The sequence below is a fragment of the Dipodomys spectabilis genome, unplaced genomic scaffold, assembly GCF_019054845.1.
Source record: "Dipodomys spectabilis isolate Male_0828 unplaced genomic scaffold, ASM1905484v1 ptg000512l, whole genome shotgun sequence".
Lineage (NCBI taxonomy): Eukaryota > Metazoa > Chordata > Mammalia > Rodentia > Heteromyidae > Dipodomys > Dipodomys spectabilis.
Genome location: NW_024871189.1, coordinates 954,565 through 969,458, shown reverse-complemented (window position 1 = coordinate 969,458; position 14,894 = coordinate 954,565). Strand labels below are relative to the sequence as shown.

The 14,894-nt window shown below is 65.9% G+C and overlaps 2 protein-coding genes across 10 annotated transcripts in view; both read right to left on the bottom strand.

Moving 5' to 3' along the window:
* The window catches only part of Baiap2 (BAR/IMD domain containing adaptor protein 2), a 164,335-nt gene extending 162,357 nt beyond the window's left edge, over positions 1–1,978 (bottom strand). For 8 of the 9 annotated variants that reach the window (XR_006145910.1, XR_006145911.1, XM_042669972.1 and 5 more), the window contains exon 1: positions 1,829–1,976. Coding sequence is in view for 7 of the 9 variants with exons in the window: in XM_042669972.1 (XP_042525906.1) it covers positions 1,829–1,882 (54 nt within the window). In the remaining 2 variants the exon portion in view is untranslated. Of the gene's footprint in view, positions 1–1,828 lie in introns of all 9 variants that reach the window. The other variant, XM_042669971.1, reaches the window with a different exon arrangement.
* Positions 1,979–2,117: 139 nt separating this feature from the next.
* On the bottom strand, positions 2,118–6,941 carry LOC122099389 (basic proline-rich protein-like). Its single transcript, XM_042670013.1, has 3 exons — positions 6,906–6,941; positions 5,832–5,957; positions 2,118–4,256 (listed from the first exon to the last, which is right to left on the bottom strand). Exons 1-3 carry the CDS (start codon positions 6,939–6,941, stop codon positions 2,118–2,120), a joined length of 2,301 nt encoding a protein of 766 aa, XP_042525947.1.
* Between the last annotated feature and the right edge of the window lie 7,953 nt (positions 6,942–14,894).

Sequence of the window (14,894 nt, the reverse complement as noted above, 5' to 3'; positions counted from 1 at the left end):
TAGACTGGCTCGACCAGCCCTGATCTGCACACCGATGGCCAACGAACCAAAGCTGCCCAACCTGTACTGGCACTGCCAAGACATCGCAGCCTCCCAGTGAGAAAACACAGAAAGGGAACAGAGCCCAGGATTTGAAGACTCAGCAGACAGGCCCCCAGAGGGTGGCAAGAGCCACCTATCTACAAAACCAAACCTGCCGTGCAGCAGGAGAGCTGTCACGCGGGCAGCAGTGGCCCCGGGGTGGAACAGCCCTTCCAACACCTACAGCCCGAATGTGTCCAACCTGAAAAACCCTATCAAGATCGCACTGCCACGCCTTCCCCTGGGAAATGCACCAAACCACCCCTGGTGTGTCCAACACAAGACAGGTCAGATCCCTGGGTTTAGTGAGCCCCAAACCTGCTGGGCTGCAGTCACAGGAGCTAAGACTTCCAAATGCACGCTGGTGCGGATCGTGTTTCCTGTCACCGCCACAGACCTCCCTTCGCACATCCAGATGAATTATAGCGGCGTGTGCGGGAAGCCCAAAGCTGCCCAGCGGTGACGGCCGTGGGATTTCCCCAGAGCACGGCTGCTCCGCAGGCCCCTCGCGGCGGCCACCGGGGCTCCCAGCGCGAAGACGGTGACCAGCACCTTCCTTCCCTCACAGCCAACGAAGACGAGCGTCCCAGAACTTATGACTAATAATGTAATAAGCCTCCCGCCCTGGACAGCAGCATGTGCTCCCGCAGCGCCTCGGAACCCCTGAGGGCTGTTGGGGATCGTGTTTTCCAGCGGCTCTAACATGGCTTCGGGGCCGCCCCACACCCCGGGATGCCTCCAGACCACGGAGCTGTAACTTTAAGGCCTTTCTTAAAAGCCGCATTAAAGTATAATCTGCCCCTGGACTCGGGCTGGAACCCGAGGGGCCGTCTCGGAAGCCTCCGTCGGCTGGGTAACCCGGTCGGACGCTGTTGCTCCGGGAGCGGGGCCTGACCCCCTTCGGAGCCAGAGCCCCGGCGGCATGGAAACTCCTCCTCACCCCCAGACTCAGCCTTGAGATAAAGGGCATCTTTGTGAGGAGCGGGCCGGCCGGGGCAGAGGTTGCTCTCCGGGGGAGCTGCAGGGCGCCGGGTGGTTGGGGCGGAAGGCCCGGACAGGGACGGGCGCCTCGGTGCGCACCCGCGCGCACACGCAGGCACGGCTGCAGGGGTGCGGGGAGGCGGGGGGGGGGGGGGCTCTGCGGCTTCGGGCTGGGAGACTGTCACGGCACAGACGAGCGTGCGAACGCCGCTCTTCACACTCGGCGGCAGCACGGGCGGCGCGTCAGCCTCCCACTCAATTAGTCCTCTCCCTCCGCGGTTACATAAGATGACGGATTATCTGTCCAGCCTGCCCGCGCGCGACCTCCCACCTCGGCCCGCCTGTTGAGGAGAAAGTGCCGGGCGGCCGCGTGTCCGCGCCCGGAACAGCCCCGCGGTGCCCGCGCGCCAACCGGCGCGGGGCGGCGGGCGGGGACCGCGGGCGGCGGGCCGCGGCCGCCCCCACGCCGCCCCCGGACGTCCGCTCCGCCTCGCTCCGGTCCGCAGCGGCTCGGACAGGATCCGAGAGTTACGCGGCCCGGCGAGCTCCGCCGGGCGGGCGCGCGGGGCCGAGCGGCGCCGTCGGGGGGGGGGCGCGCCCCGCGGCCAGCGGAAGGGCCCTGGGGCGGGCGCGGCCACCTGTGAGCGGCGCGCGCGGAGCGCCCCACGCCCGCGCGCGAGCCCCCGGAGGGCCCCGACTCCGGCCCGGAGCCGCCCTAGTCGGACGCGAGCGCATGGGGCGGCGCGGCTCGGCGCCGTAGGCTCACCTTGTAGACATTTTCTGTGAGCCGGTGCATCTCCTCGGAGCGTGACAGCGACATGGTCCTGGGTCCCGGCTACACCACAGACCGGAGCGGGGGCGCAGGCGGCGGCGGAGGCTGCGACGGAACAGAATACAGAAGCGCGCGAAGGACCACGGAGCGCGACTCCCGGCGGCCGCAGCGTTTATAGGCGCCTCGGGCCACGCCCCCTATATCTGGACACGCCCCACAGCCCCGCCTCCGCCGGTCCGGATCACCGCCCCCGGCCGTCCGCCCCCGCCCAGCTCCGCCGCTGCTAGGCAACCGCCAGGCCCGTTCCTGCGCCGCCCTTCTTATTGGTGGGTTCCGGAGGCGGGGGCGCTGGGCGGGACCAGGGGCGGAGCCCGAAGGCCAGCTCCCGTCGCCGATTGGCCGGCGGCGGGGTCGATGGGGGGGAGGAGGCGGAGGCGCGATGCGGGCTGGCGCGGGGAGAAGCCTGAGGGGGCCGGGGCGACAGCCGGGCTGGGGGCGGGGAGCGGGGGCGGGGTGGCGCAGGAAGAGGGAGCAGAAGGCGGGGGGAGGCGCGGGGGCGCCGGCGCGAGCGCGCGTGGAGGCGACGGTCGGGGCGGCCGGCCCTCGAGGGTCGCGGCCCGGCGCGGCGGAAGGTCCGGCCGTCGGCCGCCCAGGCGCGGACGGGCTCCCGGGCGGAGCGGGCGGGCGGCGGCGCGGAAGGGGTCGGCGCCCCGTCCTCGCGCCGGCGACCCCAGTACTTGCGCCGGTGAGTACGCGAGGCGGGCGGCGCCCCGACAGTCTCGGGAGGGAAGGGCGCCTGGACCCCGGAGGGAGGATCCTGGGCCGGGTCCCCGCGGAGGGGTGGGGGGTCCCCGCGGAGGGGTGGGCCGGGTCCCCGCGGAGGGGTGGGGGGTCCCCGCGGAGGGGTGGGGGGTCCCGCGGAGGGGTGGGGGGTCCCCGCGGAGGGGTGGGCCGGGTCCCCGCGGAGGGGTGGGGGGGTCCCCGCGGAGGGGTGGGCCGGGGTCCCCGCGGAGGGGTGGCCCGGGGTCCCGCGGAGGGGTGGGGAGTCCCCGCGGAGGAGTGGGGGGTCCCCGCGGAGGGGTGGGGGGGGTCCCCGCGGAGGAGTGGGGGATCCCCGCGGAGGGGTGGGGGGTCCCCGCGGAGGGGTGGGCCGGGTCCCCGCGGAGAGGTGGGGGATCCCCGCGGAGGGGTGGGCCGGGTCCCCGCGGAGGGGTGGGGGGGGTCCCCGCGGAGGGGTGGGGGGGTCCCCGCGGAGGGGTGGGGGGTCCCGCGGAGGGGTGGGGGGTCCCGCGGAGGGGTGGGGGGTCCCCGCGGAGGGGTGGGGGGTCCCGCGGAGGGGTGGGCCGGGTCCCCGCGGAGGGGTGGGGGGGTCCCCGCGGAGGAGTGGGGGGGTCCCCGCGGAGGGGTGGGGGGTCCCCGCGGAGGGGTGGGGGGTTCCCCGCGGAGGGGTGGGGGGGTTCCCGCGGAGGGGTGGGCCGGGGTCCCCGCGGAGGGGTGGGCCGGGGTCCCCGCGGAGGGGTGGGCCGGGGTCCCCGCGGAGGGGTGGGGGGTTCCCGCGGAGGGGTGGGGGGTCCCCGCGGAGGGGTGGGCCGGGGTCCCCGCGGAGGGGTGGGCCGGGGTCCCCGCGGAGGGGTGGGCCGGGGTCCCCGCGGAGGGGTGGGGGGTTCCCGCGGAGGGGTGGGCCGGGGTCCTCGCGGAGGGGTGGGGGGTCCCCGCGGAGGGGTGGCCCGGGGTCCCCGCGGAGGGGTGGCCCGGGGTCCCCGCGGAGGGGTGGCCCGGGGTCCCCGCGGAGGGGTGGGCCGGGGTCCCCGCGGAGGGGTGGGGGGGTCCCCGCGGAGGGGTGGGCCGGGGTCCCCGCGGAGGGGTGGGCCGGGGTCCCCGCGGAGGGGTGGGGGGTTCCCGCGGAGGGGTGGGGGGTCCCCGCGGAGGGGTGGGCCGGGGTCCCCGCGGAGGGGTGGGCCGGGTTCCCGCGGAGGGGTGGGCCGGGGTCCCGCGGAGGGGTGGGCCGGGTTCCGCGGAGGGGTGGGCCGGGTTCCCCGCGGAGGGGTGGGCCGGGTTCCCCGCGGAGGGGTGGGGGGTCCCCGCGGAGGTGTGGGGGGTCCCCGCGGAGGGGTGGGCCGGGGTCCCGCGGAGGGGTGGTGGGGGTCCCGCGGAGGGGTGGCCCTGGGTCCCGCGGAGGGGTGGCAGGTCCCCGCGGAGGAGTGGGCCCGGGGTCCCTGCGGAGGGATGGGGGATCCCCGTGGAGGGGTGGGCTGGGGTCCCCGCGGAGGGGTGGTGGGGGTTCCCGCCAAAGGGCGGAGGGGGTCTCCTCGAGGAGTGGGGGGGTTCCCACCGAAAGGCAGAGGGAGGGATGGGGGGTCCCCGCCGAGGAGTAGGGGGGGTTCCTGTCGAGGGATGGGGGGTTCCCCGCGGAGGGGGGTCTCTGCAGAAGGGTGGGCCGGGGTCCCCGCAGAGGGGTGGGCCTGGGGCGGGACCCCGAGGTGGGGCGGACACTAGGGACTGGGGTGGGGTGGTACTGGGGAAGGCTGGTAGGGGGGGACCCTGGGGACCCCGCAGGTGGGGAGTGCGCTGGATGGGGCGGCCTCTTAGAGAGGGAAGCAACGGAGGAGGCAGAGCGGATTTCTCTTCTAAGGAAAGAGGTCGTGGTCCACCAAGGAAGCTGACCGGGCTGGGACGTGGGGTTCCCCCATAGTTCCTTTGCAGAAATATTGACATCAATCCCTGGAACAGAGAAGCATTATTTGTTTTACAGTGTAAAACACAAGATCTGAATGTTTCCCCTTAATTAAGCCTGACGTTGTGCCAGCATCCCGTTCCTGGACAGCTGGCCATCCCTTCAGGATGGACACCCAGAGGACACCAGCCCCCGGGGAGCCCGCAGACACCCCTCCCCAGACAGGAGGGCACTTGGTCTCATGGAGGCAGAAGGAAGGCCAGATTTTTCCCAACTACTGGTCCTGGCTTCCTTCCTTTTAGTGTGTGTTTTCCATAGTCCTTTGGTTGCAAGTGACAGCCAGCTCACACAGGCGCTCACCCAGGACAGCATTTCTTGGCTCTTGAGACGGCTTGGTCTCAAGCAGCTTCCTCTCTTATTTGCGTTCTTGTGGTCCTGTGTGGCGCATTGCGAGGTCAAGCCTAAGACCCAACATCCTGGCTCTAGGAGTGAGTGGAACACAGAGCTGGCCTGGGTGCAGGCCGCCATGGAGCTGATGGGCCTGGTCCACTGCCTGGAAGCCCCCAGTGCTTCCCTGAGCCAGCCTGCCCATGACCTGACCTTCCTGCTCCTCTTGGTGACCACCTCAGCCCAGCCTTGCCTTCTGGCAGTATCAGGCTTGGGCCAGCTCCTGCACCTGGCGACCGGGCGGGAGGCTGGACAGCTGGGACAGAAGCCAGCAGAGAGAAGCCGGCTATCAGAGCACCTGCCGGGAGAGAAAATGAACTCGCATCCCGCCTGCGACTTAGCAACTTCGCGCTGAGAAAATAAATGGTGGCCGATGGCGGGGAAGGGGTTAGACAGGCAGAGCCTGCAGGCGATGTCCTAGACCCCCACCCCCACCCCCACATAGCACCCGCCCCTCCCACTCCCCGCAGGAAGTCCCAGCCCCAGCCTGCCTGCCAGTGCCCCAAGCTCTTGGACTGAGGCAGCAGCCTCTAATAACGTGGAGGGCCGAGTCCTAGAGACAAGCCTGGGTCCTGAGAGCCGACAGGAAAGCTCTAGGCTGGGCGCCCATGGGTCACCCTGACACTAACTTGAGTTAGCAGTTAGGTGTCCCTGACCCTTCCTAACTTGGGAGATATCCAAAGCCCTGTTTAAACCTCACTTTGTTCTTTTTCCCTGAGAGGCCCGGTGGCTAAGGGGTCTGGGAAGTTGGCATGGCTGGAACATTGTAGGACCTCACGGGCCCTCTCCACGATGAGCGAGGAAGCCATTGTCAGAGCAGAGCACCCCTTTTTTGCAAATCCTTCCCCAAGGAATAGCAAGAGGTTGTTGCTGGGCCAAGACAGCCAGCTGCTCACTCTCGCGGGCCCACAGCTTCTTCCCAGTCAGGGTGGTGGTCTTCGGGTGCTGAGGTAGGGGCGGGGCTCGGGGGTCCAGGGCTGGGGAGGAGCTCATGGAGAGTCCCTGAGAATGGAGACAGGAATCCGCCCGTTGCTGGCTTTGCTTCTCCCTGTGACTGTCATCCCTCACCTGGGCAGAACACGGCCCCGTGACGCTGTGGGTGTCACCTGCCGTGTACCCACAGCCTCGTCCAGAGTCCACCCCAGCCCCCAAGCACCTGCAGGGGCCTGAGGCAGAAACCACCTCGGCCCCACAGCCCCAGCTGCGGAGTGTCAGATCCTGAAGCCAGCCAACTGCTCTCGGGCAGGGCACGGGCTGGGCGGGGTGGGCAGGCCGAGGGCCGTGCAGGGCGCGCCCGTATGCCGTCCCCAGCGGCTTATTTTTAGCTGTGTTATGTAAGTGGCTTCATCTCGGCGTCGTGTAGGAAGGGGGGTCTCAGATTTAATTACAGGATGACAGCCTATGCATCTCAAGCAAGCTGTTCCCCTGGCAGGCAGGCGCTGGGGACTGCCAGTGTGTGCCTAGCAGAGGCCCTCCGAGGGGTGACCACCGGCAGCGCCCCAGCCGTTTCTGTCTGCACCTCTCCTTCCCACCTGCCCAGGGCGGCTTGGGCTGGCCGTGGCCTGGCTTAGCTGAGATCACCCCAGACTTGGACCTGGGGGGGCACCCTCCTCCACCCCGCGCTGCCTCCTCTCCCAGGAAGATCCACCCAGTCAGAAACTCCTCTTCCCTTCTTTCAAATTCCTGGATTGAAGCACTTGTAACCAGTAACCAGAAAGTACCGGAGCCAGGGTGTCTGAGCTTCTGAGGGAAAGCCAATTCTCCCTCTTCTGCCCATCACCTGCTTCCCCCTCCCACGCCCCCCCCAACAGACCATGGGGCAGAACAGCACAGGAGCGAGGAGGGGCGGACAGGACAGGTAGCCGCCGGTCCGCAAGGACTCACAGGAAGAGCGGGGCAGGGCAGAGCCGAGTTCCTTCCACCTGCCAGGAGCAACAAAGGCAGGGAGACCTGCCGCAGGCAGGAGCCGGTCCGGGAGCCAGGCATCGTGCCCCTCGGAGCCCTGCAAGCCCGGGCTGGGGAGCGGGTCCGGGAGCCAGGCATCGTGCCCCTCGGAGCCGTGCAAGCCCGGGCTGGGGAGCGGGTCCGGGAGCCAGGCATCGTGCCCCTCGGAGCCCTGCAAGCCAGGGCTGGGAGCAGGGTGGTGGTGGGAAGGGTGTGGCCAATGAGCAAGGCCCAGGCACTGTGAGCCTCCGTGCTCTGGACACCTCACTGTCACCTGCCCCGAGCGTGCCGGTGCCAACACCTGGCCAGACAGTGCTCCTCCAGACGGCCAGAGTGTCACAAGAGAAGCCTGGGACATGGCCACCCGGAGACACACGAGGACCAAAGGCCTCATGGGATCCCGCGTGGAGCCCTGGACAGAAACAAAGACACTGGGTTCAGGGGCTCAGCGCCGTCCCTGAGCGCAGCTCAGGCGCAGGCCGCGCTGCCGCCGCCGTGCTGCCATGGACGGCACCGCCTGCGTTCAGCGCGAGGCTCAGCTGACCGAGACCCCAGATGGGGGCCCGTGTCCCCATCCCACAGGGCGCCGAATGGCTCAGCACTTTCTGGTCGGGCGGAGGAGGCAGGAGGAGGCCCACACCTAGAAGGCGAGGTGTGGGGAGGCCCTCAGAGCCTTCCCGAGCCTTGGTGCTGTGCCCTGGCCTCCATCCTCCTTAGCCCAGGAAGTTGTGCCCTCAGCTGGCTGTGGTCTCCGGCAGAGCCTCCACAGATGGCTGGGAGGGTCTGGGGGTGTTCTGCTCGGGGCGGAGGGGGCGGGGGGCCCCCCTTCCGGAGCCTGCCCTGTCCCTGGGGTTGGGTGGGACGTTCCCCGGCAACCAGCCCCTTACATAATCGGTAATCCGCTCCTCGCCGTGACTCCAGGTGCCCGTGGGAGGCTGTGCGGGGTTGGTGCAGGGGCGCGAATGAGCCTCGAAGTTTCCTTGGGTGCTGTTTCCCCTTGTTACAGTTCAGCGTCATCCCTTGTCTGCCAGCCCGGGCACCCACTTGCCTATTAGAATACATTAACTGACAATGCAGACTTAAATAACTCGGGCAGGTGACAGGCCCCCAGCGCGCCCTGGGCCCCCCGCCCCGCGCCCACCTGGGCAAGGCAGGGAAGTTGGGGTCCTGAGGGAGGGCGCAGTGGTGTCTGAGGATGGGGTTGCGGGGGGGGGGGGGGGGGGCCTCTGCCATGGGTGGGCGTCGAGCAGAGGCGTGACAGTTACAGGATGAGAGGGGAGACGGCCGGGTCAGAGCCTCCTGTCAGAGCAGGGCTGCATTGGGGTGCTGGCGCTGGGCTGCGGCCACCGAGCCGTGGGGGGGGCTGGCTGTGTACACCTGCTCCTGGGTGGGGGTCCTGGAGGTCTCCGGACAAAGATGAACTTTGTACCTACTGTAGTTCCTCTTCATTTACCCCCAGAAGAAAGCATCCTCTGATTTGTCTTCTTACTGTTCGGCCTGTCAAAGTACTTCTAATACCTCGGAAGGGGTCTCAAGGGGGCTTCTGGATGGGGGGAGGACTCTGCTCCCCCCGGAGGCAGCGGGGCCTGCCTGCCACCAGTAGCTTTTCCTGCCGGGAGTGAGAAGCCCAGACATTTCCATCCTGCTGCTCACGCTGGCAGATGGCTTCCCTGCCCAGGGCTGGCTGCTTCTAATTTCAGCTGCTGGAGGCTCCTCGTTCTCTCTCTCTCTTTTAATTCCGTGTTTATTTAAAACCAGATTTTGAAATGATGTCTTCAACTCTACAGTGCGGATTTTTCTTCTTGTCGCAGATCCAAGGGTCCACTGAGGACCCCGGGGGGGTGGGGGGGAAGGGTGTGAAGGAAAGAGCCGTAGCCGCCGCGCCGACCAATGCGTCAGTGAACGGCCACTGTCCTCGCTGAGCTGTCCAGCCGCCTCAGCACCGACGGCGGAGCACAGATCAACGCGGAGAGGTGGGAGGAAGGAGGACGCCCCCCGGGGTGCCTGTCCCTCACAGGCGGTGCTGGCTGCAGCCACCGCTGCAGGCCTGGCGGCCTCTGCACATCCCTGCAAAGACAGGACCCGGCCAACGCGGCTCCCACGGGGAAGCAGCACCGCCCTCTGGGTGTCTGGGTCTCATCTGGCTCCCCGGCATTCAGTGCTTCTCTTGGCTGTCCTGAGAGGCACCTGGGAAGTCAAGGCCATTGGCCTGGGAAGGTGGCTCGGCGGTAGAGTGCTCGCCCAGCATGCATGAAGCCCTGCCTTCCATTTCTCAGTACCACAGACACAGAAAAAGTCAGGAGTGGCGCTGTGGCTCAAGCGGGAGAGTGCTAGCCTTGAGCAAAAGAAGCTCAAGGACAGTGCCCAGGCCCGGAGTTCAAGCCCCAGGACTGGCACACACACAAAAAAAGTCCTCCAGTTAGCGCCCAGTACAGGACACATCCAGGCGTCCAGTGGCGTGACCACGGCCTTGTCTGCTCAGCGTGAGAGCCATGCACGGGAACTCTGTGCGCAGAGGTGGTGAGGCTGGGCGTGGCCTCCCTCTGTGGGGCCCTGCCTGCTGCCCCTCAAGGGCTCACCCTGGATCAAGCCAGGGACAGCCGACCAGTGGGGGGGCTGTGGGAGCAAAGAGCATTTACCTGACCACTTCACCCTCTACAGAAGCCGAGGCCCCGCGCCCTGCATAGAGCAGATCTCCAAGGCCCAGGGCACTGCGCAGTCAGGGCTCAGGCCACAGACCCGCCCTGGGGTCCCACGGCCTTCTGAGCAGCTGCCAGGGACCTGCCTGCACTCTGCCTGGGTCTGGGGCCTCAGCAGGCCTGTGCTGCTCTCCAGAGCACCGAGCAAACTCCTGCCAGGGCCTCCGAGACGTGCGAAGTTTGGGCTGGCGGCTCTGGCACTTCTGGCCCCAGGGTAATACGATGTCTGTGTTGGGCTGGAGAACGCCATTTCTCCCAGGGGGCTGCTTCCCTTCTCCCAATGCTGGAAGACACAGAGACTTTTGTGGAGGTTTCTGGGAAATGTGAGCTGTCCCCTTGCTGTCGGGATGACGAGCGCGTTCCAGCCCTGGGGGAAAAAGGCCTCCAAATGGGTCTCAGCGACATTTTACCCCCATCCCACCCAGAGGTCAACTCCCTGTGACCTTTGTAAATGTCACAGCCGCCAGCAGACACAAGGATCTGGGGAGAGTTGGCCCTTTGTCCCTGGAAAGAATCTGCAGCCAGTTCTCACCAAGACTTGGAGAGTTTCCTTTGCAGCCACAGGAGCCAACCAAGTGTTTTGTGCAGCAGCCTCGGACCTGGCTGTGGGAGCCCCGGTGCTGGTGGCTGAGTGGCAGTCCCCGCTCCTCGTTCCCCAAGGAGCCCTGCCCCCAGCAGGAATCCTTGTCCAATCCCACACTCAAGGCTCTGGACTCAGGCTACTTTGGCAGGACACGGAGCTGGGGAGCAGGGAGTTGGCGCTCCTGGACAGAGCCACCGCTCTCCAAGGACCACCTGGGGTGGCACTGGCAGAAGGGACTGGTCCTTGCATCTTGGTGCTGGGACTTAAGGACCAGATGTACTCTGTGTGTGTGTGTGTGTGTGTGTGTGTGCGCGCACGTGCATGCGCGCGCACCAGTACCAGGGCTCAAGCTCAGCCTGGGTGCTGTCCCTTAGCTTTTTCACTCAAGGCTGGTGCTCTACTGCTTAGCCAAAGCTCCACTCTGGCTTTCTCCTGGTTAATTGGAGAGAAGAGCCTCTTAGTTTTTCTTGCCCTGCCTGGCCTTGAACGGTGGTCCTCAGAGCTCAGTCCTGAGCACCTGGGTTTAGTGCAGGCTTTGTTCTGTGGAGGCTGCTGAGGTGTCACAGCCTGGCCTACCAGGCCCCAAGTCTCATTGGTTCCGGTTCGGGACGGGGTGGAGGCTGGGAGCCGGACACCCAGCACCCTTTACTGCCACCTGGTGGACGTTCAAAGAAGGCAGCTGCAGGGCCCAGCCCAGGGCAGGGAGATGTTGGGAGCCATGACCTAGCCACGGGGGTAAAGAAGAGACACCACCCAGCCACGGGGGAGAGGGGAAGGAGCCACAACCCAGCCATGGGGGGAGAGGAGATACCACCCAGCCATGGGGGCCAGGAGGAGCCACGGGCTAGCCACGGGGGGGGGGCACGGTGAGGAGACACCCAGCCCCCGCTGGGACCAGCAGGTGAAGCCCAGGGCTGGCATTTGTGGGACCAGGCTGGAATCTCGAGATGCTTCCAGGAAAGTCCAAGACCCCACCCTGTGTGCAGGAGGGAAGGCCCTCGCCTGGCCTGCGAAGGGCCCGGTGTGGCCTCTCCCTGGAGAGTGGAGGGACTGCGTGCGCTGTCGTCTCTGTAGCGTGGCATTCCAAGGAAACTCGCTCACGTCACCAGCTCTCACTGCACCATGATACCCTTCTAATTTTTCTCGGTGAAAGTCAGAGTTAATCACTTCAGCAGCACGCCAGTGGTTCATGCCTGTATTCTTATCTGCTCAGTAGGCTGAGATCTGAGAAACACAGTGTGAAGCCATCCCAGGCAGAAAAGTCCATGAGACTCTTCAATTAACCAGCCAAGACTTGAAGAAAAAAGGTGAGTTGTGATTCAAGTGGTAGAGCCCCAGCCTTGAGCAAAACAGCTAAGCAAGAGAGTTCAAGTCCCAGTATTGGCACAAAAATAAAAATCATTTTAAAGTGCTTAATTCAGAGCCGAGTGCCAATGGCTCATGCCTGTCATCCTAGCCACTCAAGAAGCTGATATCTGAGGATCATAGTTCAAAGCCAGCCCCGGCAGGAAAGTCCGTGAGACTCTTAGTCCCAATTAACCACCAGAAAACCGGAAGTGGCGCTGTGGCTCAAGTGGTAGAGCGCTCGCCTTGAGCTGAAGAGCTGAGGGACAGCGCCCAGGCCCAGAGTTCAAGTCCCATGACCACCAAAAAAAAATGTGCTTAATTCAGTCCAGTTTGGAGGCAGTGTACTCAAAATGTGTAAGTGCCACCACCATCTCAGGACCTCTCTCCCTCCCTCCCTCCCCCTTCTTCCCTCCCTTTTTGCCATGCTGGGAATGGAATCAGAACTGTATGAGCGTGAGACACACTCTGCCCTGAACTCCGCGCCCTCAGCTCTTGCCTACTTTGAGACAGGGTCTCAGGGCACAGGCCAGGCTGGCGTCTTACCTGTCCTCCCGCCTGTCGCGCTGAGATGACAGTGCGCCACACTGGCGTAAATCATCTTCCCACCCCAGAAGGAGCTGTCAGGCGTCGGTGCCCGGCCTGCCCGTCCCGCACAGGCCGCCTGCGGGCCGCCCATCTCCCCGGGCTGGACCTGGCTCACGTGGTGACTGCACGGAACTTTCTAGGAGCTGGCAACGCGGGAAGTGGCGCCGCGTGTCGCGGGCAGCGGGCGGCCCTGCCCCTCACGCCCCTTTGGGTGGGAGACGGTGAGCCGCTTTTCTGGTGCCCCGGCCTTTGGCTCTAGAACCTTCTGTGGGTGCAGAGCCTCGCTTCAGTGCTCGCCCCGGCGAGGCGGGCCTCACCCGCCGGCTGCCTCCTCGCTAGAACCTTCCTTCTCCAGGGGCGGTGGGGAGGGGCGCTGCTGCCCGCAGGGAGCCGGGGCGGAAGCTCGGCCGGTGGGCGCTGGTGGGTGGAGGGTGCCGAGGGGCCGCGGCCAAAAGTCGGGGTTCGGGCTCCCTCCCACCAGTGGGGAGCGGCCCCCGTGGGGCGCAGAGCTCAGTGGACATGCTGCCTCCTGGAAGCAGCGCCGCACCGCTGCTGGCAGCAGGGGGCCTTGGCAAAAGTGAAATTTGGAGAAAGGGGCGTGGTCAGCGCTGGTGTAGGGGTGTGGCCAGCGCCGGCGTGGGGTGTGGCCCCGGGATGTGGGGGTGTGGCCAGCGCCGGCGTGGGGTGTGGCTCCGGGGTGTGGGGCGTGGCCAGCGCGGGGGTGGGGCCCGGGGTGTGGCCAGCGCCGGCGTGGGGTGTGGCCCCGGGGTGTGGCCCCGGGGTGTGGCCCCGGGGTGTGGGGGTGTGGCCAGCGCCGGCGTGGGGTGTGGCCCCGGGGTGTGGCCCCGGGGTGTGGGGTGTGGCCCCGGGGTGTGGGGGTGTGGCCCCGAGGTGTGGGGCGTGGCCAGCGCGGGGGTGGGGCCCGGGGTATGGGGGTGTGTGGCCCCGGGGTTTGGCTGCCACCAACTGGGTGCTTTACCTTGCCCAGCAGGAAGGAAGCCAGCAAGGGTGTTGTGTAGCCCTCCTCTTCCTTCCTCCTCCTCCTCCCTCCTTCTCCTCCAACGGCTTTCTGCCAACTCCCCCCCCCCCAGCCCTGCCCTGCGGACCTCACTCCTCACCATGGCTGCCGACCCCGTCAGGGCGTGTGTATGGCCGTGTTGTCCAGCTGTGCACATAGCTCCTGTCAGGCCTCCTCTCACTGTCCAGCAGCCGGGACTGTTCACCAAAGGGGGCCAGAATGGTAGCTGACCTGAAGAGGCTGAAGCACCTGTCCACCTCTCATGATCGGCACAGAAAGGGCCTCCAGGCCCCTGGGATTCGGGCTTGCTTGTTCATCCGAGCCCCTCCCCAGCCCCCCAGCCCCCCAGTCCTCCAGCCCCCCAACCCCCAGCTTCCCAGCGGGGAGAAACATCTTGGGAACTGGCTCAAGACGGGCCACGGACGGCCAGCTGCCAGGTGGGCAGGAGGTACCCTGGGTTGCTAGGACGGGAGGCCCAGTGTCGGGGAGGGGGGCTGCAGGGCTGGGGTTCTCCCTGACCCCTGTGGACTCAGGTACCCCCCAGGAACCTGGAGCCACACCATTGCTTGTTTCCTGCCCATCCTTCCACCCAGCTCAGCCCCCCACCCCAGCCTTGCCAGTCTCCCCAACTGCCCACCGGCTGATACATAGCCTAGACACTGGAAGTGGTCATTTTTTTTTTTTTTTTTGCTTATGTAGTGCTGAGGAATCGAACTCAAGGCCTCATGCATGCAAGGCAAGCACTCTACCACTGAGCCACCTTCCTAGCCCCTGGAAGTGGTCATTTCCTACCTCCCCAGGTCCTCCTCTGATCCAAGCTAGCCTCCATCCCCAGGTGAGGCGCTGAGCCCGGGTCCTGCACAGTCTGCGGTGACATCCAGTGGCACTCAAGGACAGAGACGGCATCCCTGGAGCGGCCTCTGTGTGGCAGGCTGCTTCCATGGAGAGCTGCCACCAGCACGGCTGGGCAGGGAAGGGATGGGTGAGGCAAATCCAATCCCTGGCTCAGACACCCATCTTCCTTCCCCAGAGCTATGCAGGAGCCTGGGGCCAACCTAATCCCTTGGGGACCTGCAGCGAAGCCCTGGGAACAGCCTGACATCGCACTGGGGTCGCAGATGCGGCAGTGAACCACTTTTGAAGAGGTCGAGACAAAGGAAGTTTCTAAAGGCAAAACAAGAGAATTATGGAAATGATTCTGACATGGTTAGGCTTGACCACCAGGATTCGTGACAAGGGCGATGCCAGCCACGCTGTGGGCTGAATGGCTGGGGCTGGGGCCTCTGCGGGGCTGGGGCTCGGACAGGTTTGTGACGGTTGTGTTCAGGGGGTCATCAGAGGAAGCCCTTCTGTCAGCCCTTCCCAGCTGCACTTTCTTTCCTTTTTTTTTTTTTGTCAGTTGTGGGGCTTGAACTCAGGGCCTGGGCATTGTCTGTCTCTGTGCTCTTCAGCTCCAGGCAAGTGCTCTACCACTTGAGCCACAGCGCCACCAGTTCTCTGGTGGTTAGTTAGAGATAAGAGTCACAGATTTTTCTGCCTGGGTTGGTTTTGCACCATGAATAGCTAGGATGACAGGCGTGAGCCACCAGCTCCCAACTTTTTTCTTTTCTTTTTGGTGGTGGGGTTTGAACTCAAGGCCTGGTGCTTGCTAGGAGAGCACTGCAGTTTGAGCCATACCCTAGTCAACTTCTTTGTCAGGATGGACACAAGCAACTCCATCTCCACAGGCAGCTGCTAGCACCGACCTCCAGGCAGCCTCTCGG

What these genes read in the sequence shown, in the direction of transcription:
- LOC122099389 (XM_042670013.1), bottom strand. Translation starts at nt 6,941, where the DNA reads ATGCCTGGCTCCCGGACCGGCTCCTGCCTGCGGCAG. An exon ending in CCGGCTCCTGCCTGCGGCAG is followed by an intron (nt 5,958 to 6,905) that starts GTCTCCCTGCCT and finishes CTCCATTCTCAG; the next exon opens with GGACTCTCCATGAGCTCCTC. An exon ending in GTGAGCAGCTGGCTGTCTTG is followed by an intron (nt 4,257 to 5,831) that starts GCCCAGCAACAA and finishes ACCCTTCTGCAG; the next exon opens with AGACCCCCCTCCGCGGGGAA.